Source organism: Anas acuta, chromosome 24, assembly GCF_963932015.1.
Source record: "Anas acuta chromosome 24, bAnaAcu1.1, whole genome shotgun sequence".
Lineage (NCBI taxonomy): Eukaryota > Metazoa > Chordata > Aves > Anseriformes > Anatidae > Anas > Anas acuta.
In genome coordinates this window covers 1,644,696-1,661,223 of record NC_089002.1, presented here as the reverse complement: position 1 = coordinate 1,661,223, position 16,528 = coordinate 1,644,696, and the positions used below count along the sequence as shown (strand labels likewise).

The window sequence follows — 16,528 nt, the reverse complement described above, 5'->3', positions numbered from 1 at the left end:
TGTCCCCTTCTGCGCTTTGCCCGTCCAGCTGCAGGAAGGCATGCACTTGGCTGGGAAGCGGGCGTAGCTGATGGGATGTGCCTGGGAGGGCTCCTCGGGCCGTGTAACACATGGCTCTCGGTGCTCTCTGCTGCTCCCGAGGGCTGGGGTTGTGCTGGCACAGATGGCAGAGAGCAGACATCCATCCAGTTGTTCACTGCTCTGGGCTGCTGTTAGGTGCCGTGGCTGTAACCCGTTCTGAAGCTTCTTGCCTAGAACTGCAGCGCTGCAAGAGCAAGATAACCTGAGGGATGCTTCTGGGTGTGGGAAATGGCCATGTCACGGTGTCTGCTGGGTGCCAAACATGCAGCAGTGCCCAGCAGCTCTACAGACTGTGGTTATAGTTCAGATTTTTTTTTCCCAAATTACCTTGAGCTCTACTGCCTGCCTGACAATTCCCTTTTAGCAAGGCCTCGAGGCTTTACTTGAGCTTCACTCTAATGCATGACACAGCTCGCCTTGTCTTTTAAACAAATTAATGCAAAGCTCCCCTGCAATCGCATTCCAACCGCTGCTGGAGCCGGGCGGGAGGGCAGCCCCAGGTACGTCCCTTATCATGGGGGGGGTATTTTGGGAAGGCTTAATTCCAGCTGGCAGTGGTTTGGTGGCACCCATGTGCACCCCTGGACAAGGAGGGTGGTGGTGGCCCTGCTCTGTGCCGCCTGGGCACAGCTGATGGTGGCGGGGGACCCGTGTGTGCAGCACGTGGGGAGAGCAGCTCAGGCAAAGAACACAAAATGTTCCTTGCTTCAGGCGTTCTGAGACAGGAAAGGGGCTTGGGAGCAATCATCACAGAGACATGCAAGTGGGAGAAATGAGACATCCATGTCATGCATAGTTCTTTATTTTTTTCCCCTACTGTTTAGTGAAGCCGTATAGGTGACCCTGCAGTAGACATTGAGAGGATACGGGACTTGTCTACAGTACCCACACCGATTTATTTACAAACAGTAAGAGCAAATACAGCTCTAAGTAGCAGAATGAAAATCTTTCAAGTAACCATTTCCTCTTTATCCGACCCCTTCCTCCGCTGGAGGCGTGGTGGCATCCCTTGGCCCCCAGTGCTCCTGCGTCCCCCGCCCTGGCTGGTGGGCACGGGGCAAGGTGGCCAGGACCGGCCGCTCGTCTGCTTAAGGCTGTCTGGGGGCAGAGCACAACCGGGGGCAGCAGCAGCTCTCGACCTTTTTCCGGTAGGAAGATTTTTCTGAGAAATTCACCGAAGTCTCGGGACTTATATACAGCACAAAATAATTAATTCCTCCTGCCACAGGGCTGGCTACCAGGCATGACTCGGAGGCGGCACCCCCCTTGCCCAGAAATTCCCTGTTCAACCCAATTAAGGTTTGACAAAGCGGGCGAGGGCAGGGCGGGCGCCTGGCACCGGTCCCGTGGCGGTGCCACCTTTGGCTGCGCAGGGGGGCATGTGGCGGCTCGGCGTTAATTTCTCTGATGCACTGGGGTCTGTGTGCTCTTTGGTGTCAAACCGCTCCGCATCTCATTGATAAACGCTGACCTCCCAGCACTGCAGGGAGCCGGGGTTTCTTTCTTTAAAAAGAGGAAATGGCCGTGAAAGGGAGCAGGAAGTTCGGCTTCAGCCCCTGCCTATTACGGGCTTGAACGCAGGTGGTTGGTTGAGTAGGTCATAGAAAAAGTGGGGGCCAGGTAGCTTTTTTTTTTCTTTAATCCTTTTGGCTCTGCTCAGCAGAACGGCGATGCGAAGCTGAAGTCATTTTCTCTTCTGGCAGGGAGGAGGAAAGAAGAGGGCATTAAACACAGCAAAGGTGTTCCCAGCGTAACGCCCAGGAAGGGCTCTTGTAGAGGCAGATCTGCATTGCACCACCGGCTTCAAAAGCAGGGCCCGGGCGGCAGCACGTAGCTGGAAGGTGAGGGTGGTGTAAACCTGTTATTCCCTAGCTGATCGTTGGCTGGAGCTTTCGCTGCTGCCTGTAACCCAGGGAGAAGGCAGGGCCCCCCCAGCTGCTGCCAGCACTCGATGTGCTCATCTTTTCCGTGGTGCCAGCAGCGGGCTCGCAGCCGAAGCCTGCAGCGTGCTCCAAGCAGAAGGGGGCTGCCTTGGTGTGGGGAGCCCTGGCCCAAGGCTTCTCCCTGTCCTATTGCTGCCTGCCTGCCCCATTTCCCTGCAGCTCTCAGCAGTCAGGCACAAGGGGAGTTCCTGCTGCTGTTTTTCAGGGAGCAGTGAGCAGAGTGTTGTGGCAACAGGAGGCCTGAGATAAAGGCGTCTGATCCTGCTGAAGTGCATAGTTTGGGCTATAATCTGCTGTTTCCATCTCTCTCCACAAAGCAGGGGTATGAACGTGTTTTGTCAGGCTGCTTTGCAGCAATCACCGGGCTGCTCGGGGAGCACAGCGAAGCCGTGCTCAGGCAGTGCTGCCCTCCTGCTGCTGCCAGCACGTCCCTCGCCCCTGGCGGTTCCCAGCCCCAGGCTCAGGGGCTGCCCTCACCCTGCTGGCTGTGCCCCCCCCCCTTCCCCAGCGCTTTTTGTGGCTCAGAGGCTGCTGCTCGTGGCTGCCGGCTGCCATGGGGAGTACCTGCCACGCGGATGTTCAGAAGAGCCCGCAGTCCTTGAGGTTCTCTTTGATGATGACATCTGTGACTGCGTCAAAGACGAATTTGACGTTCTGTGTGTCTGTGGCACAGGTCATGTGGCTGTAGATTTCCTTCACGTCCTTTCGCATGTTGAGATCAAGGAACTGGGTCTTGATGTAATTTCCTGCGTCTTCAAATGTGTTGGGACCTGCGGAGGGAGGGAGCGATTCGCTGCAGGCGCCTCTGCCGGGGTGGTGACGCTTGGGGCCGGGGAACCTGGGGACGCCTGGGGCTTGTGTTTGGGATTCAGACCCGCAGCCTGCCTCCCAGCTGGGTGCTAACCACAGCTACCAACTCAGCTTTAAAAGAAGCCGTTTTGCCCTGCTTCCATCCTCCAGATGGCACCAGTCATGCTGGCCTTGCCCCCGGTTTGCTCCCGGCTCCAGGGACTGCTCCCAGCGTAATGGAGCCAGTGAAGGGCAGCCCCCAGGGGGACCAGACCCACTCACCATCATAATCGGGGAAGCAGATGCTGAGATGGACCTTCTTGATCTTTTCCTCGAAAAGGTCCTTCTTGTTGAGGAAGAGGATGATGGATGTGGCGGCAAAGAACTTGTGGTTGCATATACTGTTGAATAGGTGCAGGGATTCGTGCATGCGGTTCTGAAAGCAAACGGGACAGGGCATGGGCGCTTCGTTACAACCAAACCACCTTTTGTGCCCCGGTGCTGTGATGGGTGCTTTGCCCCAAGCTGCAAAGCAAAGGGCAGCAGCAGTGGAGCAACTCTTGGGGCTGTGCTGTTTGCTACGGCAGCAAATGGCTCTGCCCTCCAAAGAGCCCCCTTGCTCTTCTGAAGAGCTGGTGACCCAGGTGTGTTGGGGTGCTGCTCATGGTGGGGAGCAACACCGGAGCTGCAAAGCAGCTGCAGGCAGTGTGGGGCTCTGGGGCTCTGGTCCTGATGGTCAGCAGCACCAGCTTGCACTGATCCCCATGGGAGAATCGTTGGCAGGAGGAGCCCCAAGCGAGGGCCCCGTGCCCCTCTCCACACTGGCCATGCGGTGCTGCGATGCTGCAGGATTTCCCCGGGGTACTGCAGTCCTCAGCCGTTACCCACAGCTTGGCTTCGAAGGAGCACGGAAAGGGGAAGCATCGCCCTGCTCTGGTTTGGGGGCAGAGGTGCATTTTCCAGTTCGCTGCAGGGAGGACAAGGCTCCATCCAGCTGGACCTTTGCAGCTGCCCGCTGCAGGCAGGTGCTTTGATGGGGATGGGTTTTCCTCGTCTAGGTCCCTGCTGTGGCAGCGTTCCTGTATTGCTTCGGTGTCTGGGGCTCCTACAGGGCCCAGTTTGGCTTAATCCTGCCCTGTCCTTTGCAGGGGAAGCATTACAGCCCCTCCCAAGGACTTCAGTGAGTAAGGTGTCATTGCGAGGGGTTGGGGAAGGGCTGGTGGCAGCCCGGGCACACCCGGTGTCACCCAGCCCCAGGCAGCAGAGCCGAGCTCTGGCAGCACCCAGCTCAGCACACCGGGGAGCATCCATGGGACCGTCTGCTACGGGAGACAGCAGCAAGGAGACTTTGCCCCATGCCGCAGAGCAGGGGAGATGGCAGCCTGCTTTTCCTGGTTGTCTTCAAAAATAATGATGAGAAATAAGGCACCTTCTTGGGGCAATCGTGTTTCTGCTCTCCAGGTCTCTGCCCTCAAAGCTGCTTTCCCTGAGCAATGCACGAGCAATGCACGAGCAATGCACGGCCCCGCCAGAGCAGCCCCTGCCCAGCACCCAGAGGCTTCGCTTGGTGAGCTTCTGCTCTCCTTCCCCATGCTGCTGCTCATGGGGAGCAGAGGAGGGTAAAAGCTGTGCCCTGTTGCTGCTCCTCCACCCCCCAGCACCCTGATTTGCTTTGTTCCTCCACCAGGGCTCTCTGGGCCCCTCTGCTGGGGCTTCCTCCCCTCCTGCGTTGTCTCCGGTGTGTTTGGGTTGGCTCGCGGGGCTTTGCTGCACCCGGGTGTTTGTTCCCGTAGGATGGCAGCTCTTGAGAGGAGGCCAGGCCTCCTTGGAAGGAGCTGTTTTTTCCTCAAGGTCAGCAGGATCAAACCCATGGCACAACCGCCCCAGCGTCAGCTTGGTTGGGCTGTTCCTGCCCCGGGGGGAGCGCGGGTGCACACAGGGGCTGGGGCCGGGCTGAGCCACCCCCGCTGCCCCCCATCCCGTGGCTGTGCCCCAGGCACCCAGAGCATTCACCTGCCCCACTGCGGCCAACCCGCGTGGATGCTGTCACCCAGCTCCTCTCCCCCATCACTGCTGAGCCATTCCCCAGCCCCAAACCCACCACTTCGTCGTCCTCCACCAGCACCATGTCGTAGGCGCTCAGTGCCCCGCAGAAGATGATGCAGGTCACGCCCTCAAAGCAGTGGATCCACTTCTTGCGCTCGGATCTCTGCCCTCCCACGTCGAACATCCTGGGGAGGGGACAAGGACGGGGCGGTGACACGTCTGCTCCTGCCACCCCCGCTGGGATGGTGCCGGTGCCCCCATAGCACTCGGGGGGCACGGGTTCGGTGACCCATCTCGCATCCCCCCAGTCTAGGTGGCCCCAGAGCATCAGGGGGACAATTTGGTACCTTCATCCCTGCCCCTGTTCCCACTGTCGGGGCTGGAGGGGCTGCTCGTGCTCACAGGGGTGTGTGTGTGTGTGTGTGTGTGTGTGTGTGCGCGCCCACCTGAAATTCAGGTCCTTGACAGAGAATTTGGTCTCAATGATGCCCGTGGTCTTCACACGGGACCGCAGCACGTCCTGCTCGTTGGGGAGGTACCCGGGGGCCGTGATCCTGTCCAGCTGGTTCAGGTAGCTGCGGGGACAGCAGGGGACACGCTCTGGAGGGGCTGGGGACGTCCTGGTCCCCGCAGGGGGTGCGATGCCAGCCCCGGGTGACAGCTGGGCTTTTAGGGGGTGTCTGGGGCTGGGGCTTGGTGAAGGACGTGGCTCCAACCCACACCCTGAGGGGCACAGCGGGACTGCAGCTGGGCACAGATGGCCCTGAGCTGGCCTCACCCTGCCCACGCAGTGGGGACATGGGGACACAGGGGGGCTGCGGCCAGACGGCACCCGTGGGGCCCTTGGGTGGGCAAAGAACGATGTGGTGAGCTGCAGCTGTTCCCAGAAGCAGGGAGGGGATTTTGGAGCTGGGAGCGACTGCAGCGGGCGGGGGACCCGTGCGCGCCCCCACACTCACTACGCGGCTGAGTCGTTGAGCTGGTACTCGGCGGCTCTGTCGAAGCAAGCCTGCACCCCCCCGTCCTTCCACAGCTTCTTTATGCAGTCGACAAGCTCGGGAGGCATGGTGCCCTCCTCGATGGAGTCGGCCAGGTTGAAGAGCTGCCGGCCGTCGTCCTGCAGGAGAGAGCCCTTTGCCACCGTCCCCACGCGCTGTCCCCTCCCCTCATCCCCCGGGGCGGGACGCCCCCACTGACCGCCCGTCCCGACTCGGCGTAGTCGATGCCCAGCGTGGACATGGCGCGGATGATGGCCAGGATGGACTGCAGGATGTTGCCGTAGATGATGGCCTTGAACTCCATGCACTCCTCGGGCGAGTAGCCGTCCTGGTGGATGATCCTGGGGGCCACACGTCAGCCTCAGCCCCAGAGCCCAGCACCCTGGGGTGCCCCCTCTCTCCCCAGCATCACCCCCTCTTTGGGAGCCCACCACCAGTATGGTGCTGGGGACACCCCCAGCTCCTACGGCCCCATGCTTCTGCCAGGGGTTTCCGGAGCTCAGTCCTTGTCCCCCCCCCCCAAATCTGGGTACCCCGCCATGGGGCGCAGCCCTTGCCACAGCCGTACTCACTTCATCTGCTTCACAATGGTGCTCTTGCCCGACTCTCCAGCCCCTGGAAAGGAGTCAAAGGAAACCTCAGAGGTGGCTGGGGCGCGCCGCGTGCCTGACACCGCAGCGATGGGCACTGCTCTGTCCCCTTGCCCTGCCCATCACCGTGGCTTCAGGCCTGCAGAGGCTGCCACCATCCCTGCGCTGCCTCGGCGATTGCCTTGGTGCTTTAAGCGGCTTAGGGCAGCACAGGAAGCTGCTTAGAATTAGGGTGCTAATCGCCTTGACCCTGGCCCCCCCTCACCTGGCTAAGCCCCCGCTGCTGCTCCTGCCCCCCGCACCCCGCGGGGTTACCCCAATGGCTGAGCGGGGAGCAGGGACCTCCAAGGGACGGTCCCCTCCTGTGCCCAGCAGTGGGGCAGGGTTTGGGGATGCTGAGGGTCCCACTGACCTCCCCATGCCCATCCCCACAGGTGTCACCAAGGTGTCCTGGCCTCAGCCACTCCATTCCCCAACCCCATGGTGTCCCCTTGGTCCCCGCCACCCCTCTACATGCCACCAAGAGCAGACGCCACCCCCGGCTCTTCCCAGGCACAACCCTGGGGGACACCCAGTGGGGGGACAACCCTCTGCTCGCTAAGAACAGCTCGTCAGGCTAACGAGAACCCACCCAGCACTGAGGGGAAGGGGGTCTCCTGGGGACAAAAAGGGGCAGCAAGAGGAGAGGATGGGGCCAGGGGCTGAATGTCCCTGCACCGACACCTCTGGGGCACGCAGCACCCCTGGCACCACAGCCCCAGCCCCTCTCTGTCCCCTTGCCCCAGTTGCTTTTGCTCTGTGCCCATCCCCAGAGGATGCAGCTCCTGACGGGGACCGATGGGGTCCCTGTGCCAGGTAGGGACATGGGACAGTTCCTGTGTCCTCCCTGTGCCCAGCCACCCCCTGTGGGGATGTCCCCTCCACCCTACCGAGCAGCAGCAACTTGACCGTCTTCGCCTCCTTATCTGCGTCCTCCTGGAGCTTCTTCTCCAGCTCCTTGGACCTCTTGGCCATCTCCTTATCCTCTGCGCTCGCCCCGCTCCCCATGGCGTCGTCTTCCTCTTCCAACGCCTCGAGCTCCTCTAGGTCCCCGGGCTCTTCCAGCTCTTCTCAGGGGGTGCGCACGCACCCCAGGGGCGGGCGGAGGGCGAGGGGGGAGAAAGGGAAGCCCCGAAAGGCCGAACCAGGCGCCCGCTGCCCCACGCCGTGCCGGGGGTGCTGGAGCGCTCGCCTGGGTGCTCGCGGGCTGGCTGCCCCCCGAGCTCTCTCTTAATTCCCCATGGATAACCCAATTTCTGGGCTGACGGATTTGGGGACTTTTTATCTCTCCATGTGACCCAGGAAATCCAATTAGCCCAAGATGGCAAAGATTAGGGCTCGGAAAAGAAAGAGCATCTCGGGGAGGCGGCCAGGGAGGTGGGCACGGTGCCTTACGTAAGGGGGCAGGTGGCATGTCACCCCCTGCCCGCAGGGGACGGGCACACCCCAGGTCCTGTGAGGTGTCTGGGGGGCTCTGTGGGTTTGGGGCACCCCACTTTTGGGTGCCCCCCCGTGGGGCTGCAGGGCTGGGCTTTGTGCCGGGGATGGGCTCAGCTCAGTTCACGTCACACCCAGGGACCCCGGGTGCTGCCGGGGTGGTGCCGGGGGGATGGCGGGGCTGGGGGTTTCCTCCTGTTGGGGAAATGGAGCTAATTATCGCGGGCAGTAACGAGCACCCGTAACCCTGCACTGCTGAGTGCCGCTCGCTGGGCCCCTCTCCCTCCTGCTGCCTTAAGCTCTTTAACAGGACGGTGCTCAGCCTTCCTCCCCCCTGCCTCCTCCTCCTCCTCCCCAGCCCAGCAGGACCACAGGGCCCCCAGGGGGGGTGCCCCCTCCCCGCGCTGCTGGGGCTGGCTCCGGGGAGGTGGCAGTGCTGGGGACAGGGGACAGCCGCCGGGTCCCCGTGGCAGTGCTGCAGGCCCCAGGGGTTTGTTTGTGACCCCCCCGCGCCCTGCGGTGTCACCGGGGGTGGCATCCCCGCGTTTCCCCCCCCCACAAACTCGCTCCCGCCATGCCCAGCAGCGGTGGTGGCATGGGGACAGCCTGTCCCCGCTGTCCCCACGGACACAAAGCCCCTTCTGAGCCTCTAATGAACTTGGCGCTTATGAAGGGGGTCCAATTAAAATACCAACCTCCCGACCCAGAGGCGTGGGGGGGGGTGGAGGTACTGGGGGGGGGTACGGCTTTAGCCCAGAGCTCAGGCTGGGGGGGCCCCACCGCCCCCTCCCCGACAGCCCGTGTCCCCCCGGGTGGCCCTGAAGGGCGCTGTCCCCTCGCTGTCCCCGTCACTGGGGCTGGGGGGCGCGGGGGGGCGGCGGCAGCTCAAAATCCCCCCGGCTCCGGTGCCGGATTAGGGGCACTTGGCACCCACCGGCACCGCACCGGGAACAGCGGCGCAGGTACGGGACGGGGGGGGGGGACAGGGGGCGACACCCCCGGAGCACGAGCCCTTCCCCAGCCCTGCCCTGTTTGAGGGGGGTTGGCTGGGGGACGGGGGGGTGGCCGGGGGGGGTGGGTCAGGACAGACCCCCCCTTCCCGGGCAGGGTCTGGGGGTGATGCTGGGGGGGAGGCCCCCTCCTGGGGGACTGTGTGTGCGGGGGGGCAGGGATGAGGTTACCCCTCTTTGGGGGGCTTCGAGGCCTGGCTCTGGGGAGGGGGGCACCGGTCCGGGGGCGGTGGTGCTCGTCTTGGGGGGGGGTCTCGCTGCGGGGCGCTGATGGGCCGGGGGGGGAGGGGGGGTGCGGTGCTGGGGGGGGGTCAGAGCCGTGTCCCCGGCGGGGGGGGGGGGCTGCTGGAGGTGCTGATGCCATGGGGGGGGCAACTCCACGTCCCGGGGGGGGGGCGATGCCTGCGGCGGGGGCTGGAGGGGGCAGCACCGCCCCCGGGGGCTGCAGCGGGGCCGGTTGCTGCGACAACCCCGGGCCGCCTCCTCCCCCCCCCCCTCCCCTTCCTCCTCCTCCTCCTCCTCCTCCTCCTCCTCCCCCCGCCCCGCGCCCACATCCTCCCTCCGCCCCATCCTCTTCCTCGGGCCGGCTTCCGGCTGCCTCCGCCGGGGACTTTGGTCCAGCCCCGGTTCCCGCATCAATCATCAACCCGGGGAGGGAGCCGGCGGCCAGCGCTCGGCCCCGCCGCCGTAAGAGTCCCGCGGGGCCCCGGGGGCCGCCCCCTCCCGCCCCCCTGCACCCCCCCCCTCCCCGTTACCCCGCCGCCCCCCCGGAGCCACCACCATGTCCTCGGCCGCCCCGGCCAAGTTCCCCTTCAAGAAGCGGGGCAGCCTGCAGGCCCCCGGCCCCGCAGGTGAGCCCCCCCCCCAGCTAGGGGCGCCCCCTCCCCAGATCTCCCCCCCCCCCCACCCACAGCCCCTGGGGCGGCCCAGGCAGCTGGGGGGGGGGCGGGCACTGCTGCGGTGGGTGGGGGGGAGCTCGGGTGGTGGCCCCCGGGGGGGTGCTTTGGGGGATTTTTTTTTTTTGGGGGGGGCGGGGGGTGTTGGGGGCTGTGCGCCCATCACCGTGGTGTCGGGGCTGCTCGGTGGGGGCTCCTCTCTGCCGGGGGTGGGGGCCGGGGGGTGCCGGTGGTCGCGGGCAGTGCCGGGTGCCCCCCCCCCGATGGCAGCGGGGGCCGGGGGGGGGCTCTGCGGCGGTGCCGTGGCGCAGCGGCTGTGCGCGCTGGCGGGGAGGAGGAGGAGGAGGAGGAGGAGGCAGAGGAAGGCTGGGGCTGGCTTGGATGGGGGCCCAGGGCACCCCCGGCACACCCGGCAGTGGGGGGGGGCAGCGGCCCCTGGGGGTGCTGGGGTTGGGGGGGGCTTCGCGTGTCAGCCCCTGGGGGTCTCGAGGCGCTGGGTGGCGGTGGCACGGGGTGACGGTGGCACAGGGCAGGTGATGGTCGGCACCACCCCGGTGGGGATGCTCAGGGGGGGCTCAGGGGGGTCTGTTCTCAGACTCGGGTGGCACCAGGTGCTGGGCACATCCCGGTGGCACCAGGTGACAGCGGCGTTGCAGGTGGCACAGGGCGCTGGGCATGTCCCGGCAGCGCAGGGCTCGCTGGGTGGCACCGGAGCAGCCTGCGGTGCCGTGGGGTGACACGGGCACCCCTGCTGCCACCAGTGCCTGACGAGGGACAGAGGGAGCGTGGTGACACAGCCTGCGTGGGCACCCGTGGCCATGCCCTGGGGGGTCCTGGCCCCGTCCCTGAGCCCCTCTCCCACTCGCGGTGCTGGCTCCTTACGTCCCCCGATGGGTGACGCGGGAGCTCCTGCCCTTGCGCTGCCTCAGTTTCTCCCCCACCACACTGGGACCAGGGTCCCAGTTCCAGAGAGCTGCGGGGGGGCTGGTTAACCCCTTCCTGCCTGGGAGGGGGGGCGCAGGCAGCCCCCCGCTCCATGCTCACGCTGTGCCTGTGCCTGCAGAGTTGCGGGGGGGGCCAGGGTCCCGGCCCCTGCAGTCGGCGCGCTCCCTGCCCGGGACACCCCACTGCCTGAAGCACTTCCCTGTCGACCTGCGCACCTCCATGGATGGCAAATACAAGGAGATCGCTGAGGTGGGTCCTCCCCGCACCCCGGGTTTGCCAGGTCTCACACTGGGGGGGCTTCACCTACCTCCTTTTTCCCTGGGGCACAGCAACAGCCTGGCGTCCACCCCCCTGCCCGCGCAGGGGCCGTGGTGGCAGGGAAGTGACCCCACGCCCCTGATTGATCCCAAACCTGCGTCCCCCATTGAGGGCTCTGCAGTGGGTTGGGGCTGGGGGGGAGCCCTGTGGCTGTTCCCCTTCCACCCCCGAGGTTGTGTCTCCCCAGCCCGACAGCGTGGCCTCCTCGCTGCTGTGGGCTGAGACTGAGCACAGCTCATAGCAGCGGTGAGCGCGGGCTGAGAGCAGGTCCAGCTGGTGGCAGGGCTGGGTGTGGGCTGAGACCTGGCACAGCTCATGGCAGCGGTGGGCCCGCAGGAGCTGTTCTGCCGCTCGCTGGCGGAGAGCGAGATGCGGACGGCGCCGTACGAGTTCCCCGAGGAGAGCCCCATCGAGCAGCTGGAGGAGCGGCGGCAGCGCCTGGAGCGCCAGATCAGCCAGGATGTGAAGTAAGCCAGGTCCCCCAGGGACAGGTCCCCACACGGGGACAGCCACCGCCCCGGGTACCGCGGGCACCCCGGCCCTGCTCTGGGGGCTGTCAGTCCTCTGTGCCAGCTCTGTGTCCTCTCCTCTCCCGTGGGTGTTGCGCTTGCTGTCTTCTTTTTCTCTTTTTTTTCTTTTTTTTTTTTTTTTCTGGTTTCTGTGTGGTTGTGTTGGGTTGGGCATTAATGGGATGTTTTCTCTCCCCCCCCCACAACGCCTTGGCCCCTTTCTCCTCCTGGCTGTCCCCTCCCGGCTGTCCCCTCCGCTGTCCCCAGACTCGAGCCCGACATTTTGCTCAGAGCCAAACAGGACTTCCTGAAAGTTGACAGTGCCGCGGACTTACAGTGAGTGTTTGGCTCGGTGACACCAGGGGCTTGGGGTCCCCCCAGCCCCACTCTGGCCCCCCCACCTCTCCCCCAAGCACAGAGCCGAGAGGTGCCCCCAGCCCTGCTGCCGAGGCTGGTAGTGAAGGGGTTAATGCGCCCGGGGGTGGTTTAGGGATGGGGGATTTGGGGTGAGCTGGGGTCCCTGCTGCTGGCATGGGACAGATCTGTCCCCAGCCTGGCCCTGTCACCCCCCCGGCGCTGCGTGTCCCCTCCCTCCTGTCTCCGCTTGGGAGTTGTCTCTGTCACGAGTTGTTTCGTTCTCTGTCCCCCCCCAACTTTTCGTTGTGCTCCTGTGGGGCTGGGGGATGCGTCTGGGCATAGGGGGGTGGAGGGGGGGGGGACAACTGCCTCCAACCAGGATGTGGCACCCAGCAGTGACACTCCTGGGGACGCCGCCACCTTCCTGCCTCTGGGGACCGGGTGCAGCCCCCGGTGGGGGGGCGCGAGGCTGTGTCCCCATCTCACTGGCCACTGGCCGTGCCCGCAGGCTCTTCAAGGAGCAGAGCGAGGACCTGGTGGACCATGTCCCCAAGGACCGTGACGCGCTGCTGGAGCGGGAGTTCCAGCGCGTCACCATCTCCGGGGAGGAGAAGTGCGGGGTGAGCCTCTGCCCCCCATGAGGGGCACCCTTCAGCACCCATGGGAGGTTTTGGGGTGAAATCCCCCCCACTTTGTTTTTGTGTCCCTTCCCAGGTGCCCTTCACGGACCTGCTGGATGCAGCCAAGAGCGTGGTGAAGGCGCTGTTCCTGCGGGAGAAGTACATGGGGCTGTCGCTGCAGAGCTTCTGCAAGACCACCGCCCGCTACCTGCAGGAGCTCTCCGAGAAGCCCCTGGAGACCCGCGGCTACGAGGAGGTGCCCGAGACCCCCGTGGCCGCTGGTGAGCACGGGACAGGAGGCTCCCTGCGCTGGGGATGGGGATGCTGGTGGGGAGCCGTCCGGTGCGTGACTGTGGGGTCTCTCCTGGCCGCAGATGCCCCTGTGCACCCCCCGTTCGCAGAGCAGCACCCCTACGAGAAGTGCGACCCCCAGACCATGCCGGCCGACCTGGGCTTCGGGCTGAAGATGGTGGATGGCGTGGTGCACGTCTACACCAAGCAGGACCCCACCGACAAGTGAGATGGGGAGGCTCGCCGCTGGGATGGGTTGGGCGAGGGGCTGCGGTGGGTGGCTGGGGACGGGGGGACCCGACCCCACCGCCCCGTCTGTGTGCCTGGCAGGAGCACGGAGCTGGACCTGCCCTACCCGGACCTGCAGGAGTTCATCGCCGACATGAATTTCCTCATGGCTTTGATCATCAACGGGCCCATGTGAGGAGAAGGGCCCTGCCATGGGGGGTGGGCACCTTGGGGACAGCAGCGGGGGACGTGGCTGTGGCTGTGACACCTGGTCCTGGTGCAGCCCCCACGTTTGTCCTGGCTCATGGTCACCATGCAAGGGGTGGGGGACCCAGAGTCCAGAGCCATGTCCCCTCCTCCTGGTGTGCACCAGCCTTTTGAGGATAGATTTTCTCCCTTCTCTCCCCAAAACTGATGCCCGCTCCTTGCCTCGGGCAGCAAATCCTTCTGCTACCGCCGGCTGCAGTACCTGAGCTCCAAGTTCCAGATGCACGTCCTGCTCAACGAGATGAAGGAGCTGGCGGCCCAGAAGAAGGTGCCCCACCGTGACTTCTACAACATCCGCAAGGTACGGCTGGCGCGGGGGGGGGGTCCCGGCTCGGGCAGGGAGCACCCAGCGGCTCTCAGGGCTGACATCGCCTCTGGCTTGCAGGTGGACACTCACATCCACGCCTCGTCCTGCATGAACCAGAAGCACCTCCTGCGCTTCATCAAGCGGGCCATGAAGAAGCACCTGGATGAAATCGTCCACGTGGAGAAGGGCAAGGAGCAGACGCTCAAGGAGGTGTTTGAGACCATGAACCTCACTGCCTATGACCTCAGCGTGGACACTCTGGACGTGCACGCGGTACGGGGAAACATCCCCAAATCTTGGAGACGAGCAGGTCCTCCAGCTCGTCTCTGGCCAGGGTGGGAGATCTCCGGGGGTATCCCATGGTGGGGTGGGGGTGCCCAAAGCTCTGGATGGGGATGTTTTGGTGGCTCCGGGGTGCTGGGGAGCCTCAGCTCACCTCTGCGCCCCCATTTCAGGACCGCAACACTTTCCACCGCTTCGACAAGTTCAACGCCAAGTACAACCCCATCGGCGAGTCCATCCTGCGGGAGATCTTCATCAAGACGGACAACCGCGTCTCGGGGAAGTACTTTGCCCACATCATCAAGGTGAGGTCCCATGCCTCCCTCCCTCCAGTGCTCGCAGTGGCAATGCCACCCACGTCCCTGTTCCTGCTGGCGGAAGGGTGACGCTTCCCCCGCCCTGGCAGGAGGTGATGTCCGACCTGGAGGAGAGCAAGTACCAGAACGCCGAGCTGCGGCTCTCCATCTACGGCCGCTCCCGGGATGAGTGGGACAAGCTGGCCTGCTGGGCCGTCAACCACCGCGTCCACTCCAACAACGTCCGCTGGCTTGTGCAGGTGCCCCGGCTCTTGTGAGTGCTGGGGGGCAGCTGCCCCCACCTGGGTCATGTCCTGGGGGGGGGGACACTGGGGACCCCCAGCCGATGGCTGGCTGGGCTGGGACGGGGCACCGGGCTCTGACAGTCGTCCGTCCCCGAGCAGCGATGTCTACCGGACGAAGAAGCAGTTGGCCAACTTCCAGGAGATGCTGGAGAACATCTTCCTGCCCCTCTACGAGGCCACCATCCACCCTGCCCAGCACCCCGAGCTGCACCTCTTCCTGGAGCACGTGAGCGCCGCCTCCTGCAGGGGGGCCGGGGGCCACCAGTGGCACCGGCACCCCCAGCCTGGACCCGCTCCCTCCCTTCCTCACAGCCTTAGGGCTGGGCGTCCTTGGTGGGGGGGTGACCGCGGCGGTGTGTCACCTGCAGGTGGACGGCTTCGACAGCGTGGATGACGAGTCCAAGCCCGAGCACCACATCTTCAACCTGGACAGCCCCCTGCCCGGGAACTGGGTGGAGGAGGACAACCCGCCCTACTCCTACTACCTGTACTACATGTATGCCAACATGACGGTGCTCAACCACCTCCGACGGTAAGGCTCCGCGCCTGGGGGTGCTCGGGGGGGGGGGCTTGGCAGGGGGTGGGTGCTGACGGTTGTCCCCCCCCCGTGGCAGGAAACGCGGGTTCCACACCTTCGTGCTGCGCCCGCACTGCGGCGAGGCCGGCCCCATCCACCACCTCGTCTCGGGCTTCATGGTGTCGGAGAACATCTCACACGGCTTGCTGCTCCGCAAGGTGAGCAGGGCGGGGGGGGATGCTGGGGGGACGCTGGGGTGCACGGCCGGGCCCCCCCTCACCCCGCTGTGCCCCCCAGGCCCCCGTGCTGCAGTACCTGTACTACCTGGCGCAGATCGGCATCGCCATGTCCCCGCTCAGCAACAACAGCCTCTTCCTCAGCTACCACCGCAACCCCCTGCCCGAGTACCTCTCGCGGGGGCTCATGGTCTCCCTCTCCACCGACGACCCCCTCCAGTTCCACTTCACCAAGGTGAGCTGTTGGGGGGGCACCACGGGCCCCCGACCCCTCCAGAACCCCCATGGGGCAGCCACCATGGCCACGGGACGGGGGCCTGGAGGAAGAAAAGGGCAGTGGGCTGCGGAGGCTGCTGGAGGCCCAGGGCAGGGGGGGGGAAAAGCTGGGCCCCCCCCATCCTCTTTGGGTGGGTGGGTGCTGAGGCTGTGCCCCCCAGGAGCCGCTGATGGAGGAGTACAGCATCGCCACGCAGGTCTGGAAGCTGAGCTCCTGCGACATGTGCGAGCTGGCCCGCAACAGCGTCCTCATGAGCGGCTTCTCCCACAAGGTACCTGGCCCCTGCCCCCCCCCCCGGGACCCCTGCTCTCTGTGGGGAGGGGGCAGGCGGCTGCAGGAGCCTCCCCTCGCTCTGCCCCCAGGTGAAGAGCTACTGGCTGGGCCCCCACTACCTGAAGGAGGGCCCGGAGGGCAATGACATTCGGCGCACCAACGTCCCCGACATCCGCGTCAGCTACCGCTTCGAGACGCTGTGCCAGGAGCTGACGCTCATCACGCAGGCGGTGCAGAGCGAGGAGCTGGAGACCATCCAGGAGGAGGACGCGCTCACCATCACCTCCACCCTGCCCCCCCGCTGACCCCCCCCTGCTCCCGGCCCCGTGTCCCTGCCAGGCTCTGCCGCTGCTGCCCCCCCCCTGCTGCCCAGTGCCCTGAGCTGCTCCTCCCCAGGGCTGTGCCAGTGCCTCTGCCCTGGGGGCTTTGTTCCCTTCTCTTGGTAGTGTTACTTTTTTTTTTTTTTGTGCCTTCTTGGTTATTTTCCACTGCTTTCTCTCAGCCGGGTTGGGCCCTGCTGGGGCCAGCCTTCGGGGGCTGATGTGGGCACGGGCCCTGCTGGGGGCCGTGGCTTCGCCTCCCGGTGCCAGGCTGGGGGCTGCTGGTGCCGGGTGCGGGGATGCCGTGCGGGACCCCCACCGTGTCCAGGCGGGGGGGGTCCTGCTGCCCGT

The 16,528-nt window shown here is 65.2% G+C and overlaps 2 protein-coding genes across 5 annotated transcripts; one reads left to right on the top strand and one right to left on the bottom strand.

Annotated features, from left to right (window-relative positions):
• Positions 1-845: 845 nt before the first annotated feature.
• Positions 846-8,968, bottom strand: GNAT2 (G protein subunit alpha transducin 2). Its single transcript, XM_068660182.1, has 9 exons — positions 7,377-8,968; positions 6,430-6,472; positions 6,057-6,198; positions 5,819-5,976; positions 5,306-5,434; positions 4,915-5,044; positions 3,096-3,249; positions 2,589-2,794; positions 846-1,777 (listed from the first exon to the last, which is right to left on the bottom strand). Exons 1-8 carry the CDS (start codon positions 7,492-7,494, stop codon positions 2,604-2,606), a joined length of 1,065 nt encoding a protein of 354 aa, XP_068516283.1. The 5' UTR covers positions 7,495-8,968; the 3' UTR covers positions 846-1,777; positions 2,589-2,603.
• Positions 8,969-9,284: 316 nt separating this feature from the next.
• On the top strand, positions 9,285-16,170 carry AMPD2 (adenosine monophosphate deaminase 2). Of its 4 annotated transcripts, none has more exons than XM_068660165.1 (18): positions 9,492-9,620; positions 10,893-11,023; positions 11,429-11,559; positions 11,869-11,937; positions 12,467-12,578; positions 12,673-12,859; positions 12,953-13,094; positions 13,200-13,289; positions 13,536-13,665; positions 13,750-13,944; positions 14,127-14,258; positions 14,360-14,523; positions 14,654-14,780; positions 14,923-15,086; positions 15,169-15,289; positions 15,369-15,542; positions 15,745-15,855; positions 15,947-16,170. In XM_068660165.1, exons 2-18 carry the CDS (start codon positions 10,994-10,996, stop codon positions 16,160-16,162), a joined length of 2,295 nt encoding a protein of 764 aa, XP_068516266.1. In that variant the 5' UTR covers positions 9,492-9,620; positions 10,893-10,993; the 3' UTR covers positions 16,163-16,170. The 4 variants fall into 4 exon arrangements, with proteins under 4 accessions (XP_068516269.1, XP_068516267.1, XP_068516266.1 ...); XM_068660167.1 differs by having other exon boundaries at positions 9,617-9,784; XM_068660168.1 differs by lacking the exon at positions 10,893-11,023 and having other exon boundaries at positions 9,285-9,784.
• Positions 16,171-16,528: the final 358 nt, after the last annotated feature.

What these genes read in the sequence shown, in the direction of transcription:
- GNAT2 (XM_068660182.1), bottom strand. Translation starts at nt 7,494, where the DNA reads ATGGGGAGCGGGGCGAGCGCAGAGGATAAGGAGATGGCCAAGAGGTCC. An exon ending in ACCATTGTGAAGCAGATGAA is followed by an intron (nt 6,199 to 6,429) that starts GTGAGTACGGCT and finishes TGTGGCCCCCAG; the next exon opens with GATCATCCACCAGGACGGCT. An exon ending in CTGCTTCCCCGATTATGATG is followed by an intron (nt 2,795 to 3,095) that starts GTGAGTGGGTCT and finishes CTCCCTCCGCAG; the next exon opens with GTCCCAACACATTTGAAGAC.
- AMPD2 (XM_068660168.1), top strand. Translation starts at nt 9,296, where the DNA reads ATGGGGGGGGCAACTCCACGTCCCGGGGGGGGGGCGATGCCTGCGGCG. An exon ending in CGAGACCCCCGTGGCCGCTG is followed by an intron (nt 12,860 to 12,952) that starts GTGAGCACGGGA and finishes TCCTGGCCGCAG; the next exon opens with ATGCCCCTGTGCACCCCCCG. An exon ending in ACGGCTTGCTGCTCCGCAAG is followed by an intron (nt 15,290 to 15,368) that starts GTGAGCAGGGCG and finishes TGTGCCCCCCAG; the next exon opens with GCCCCCGTGCTGCAGTACCT.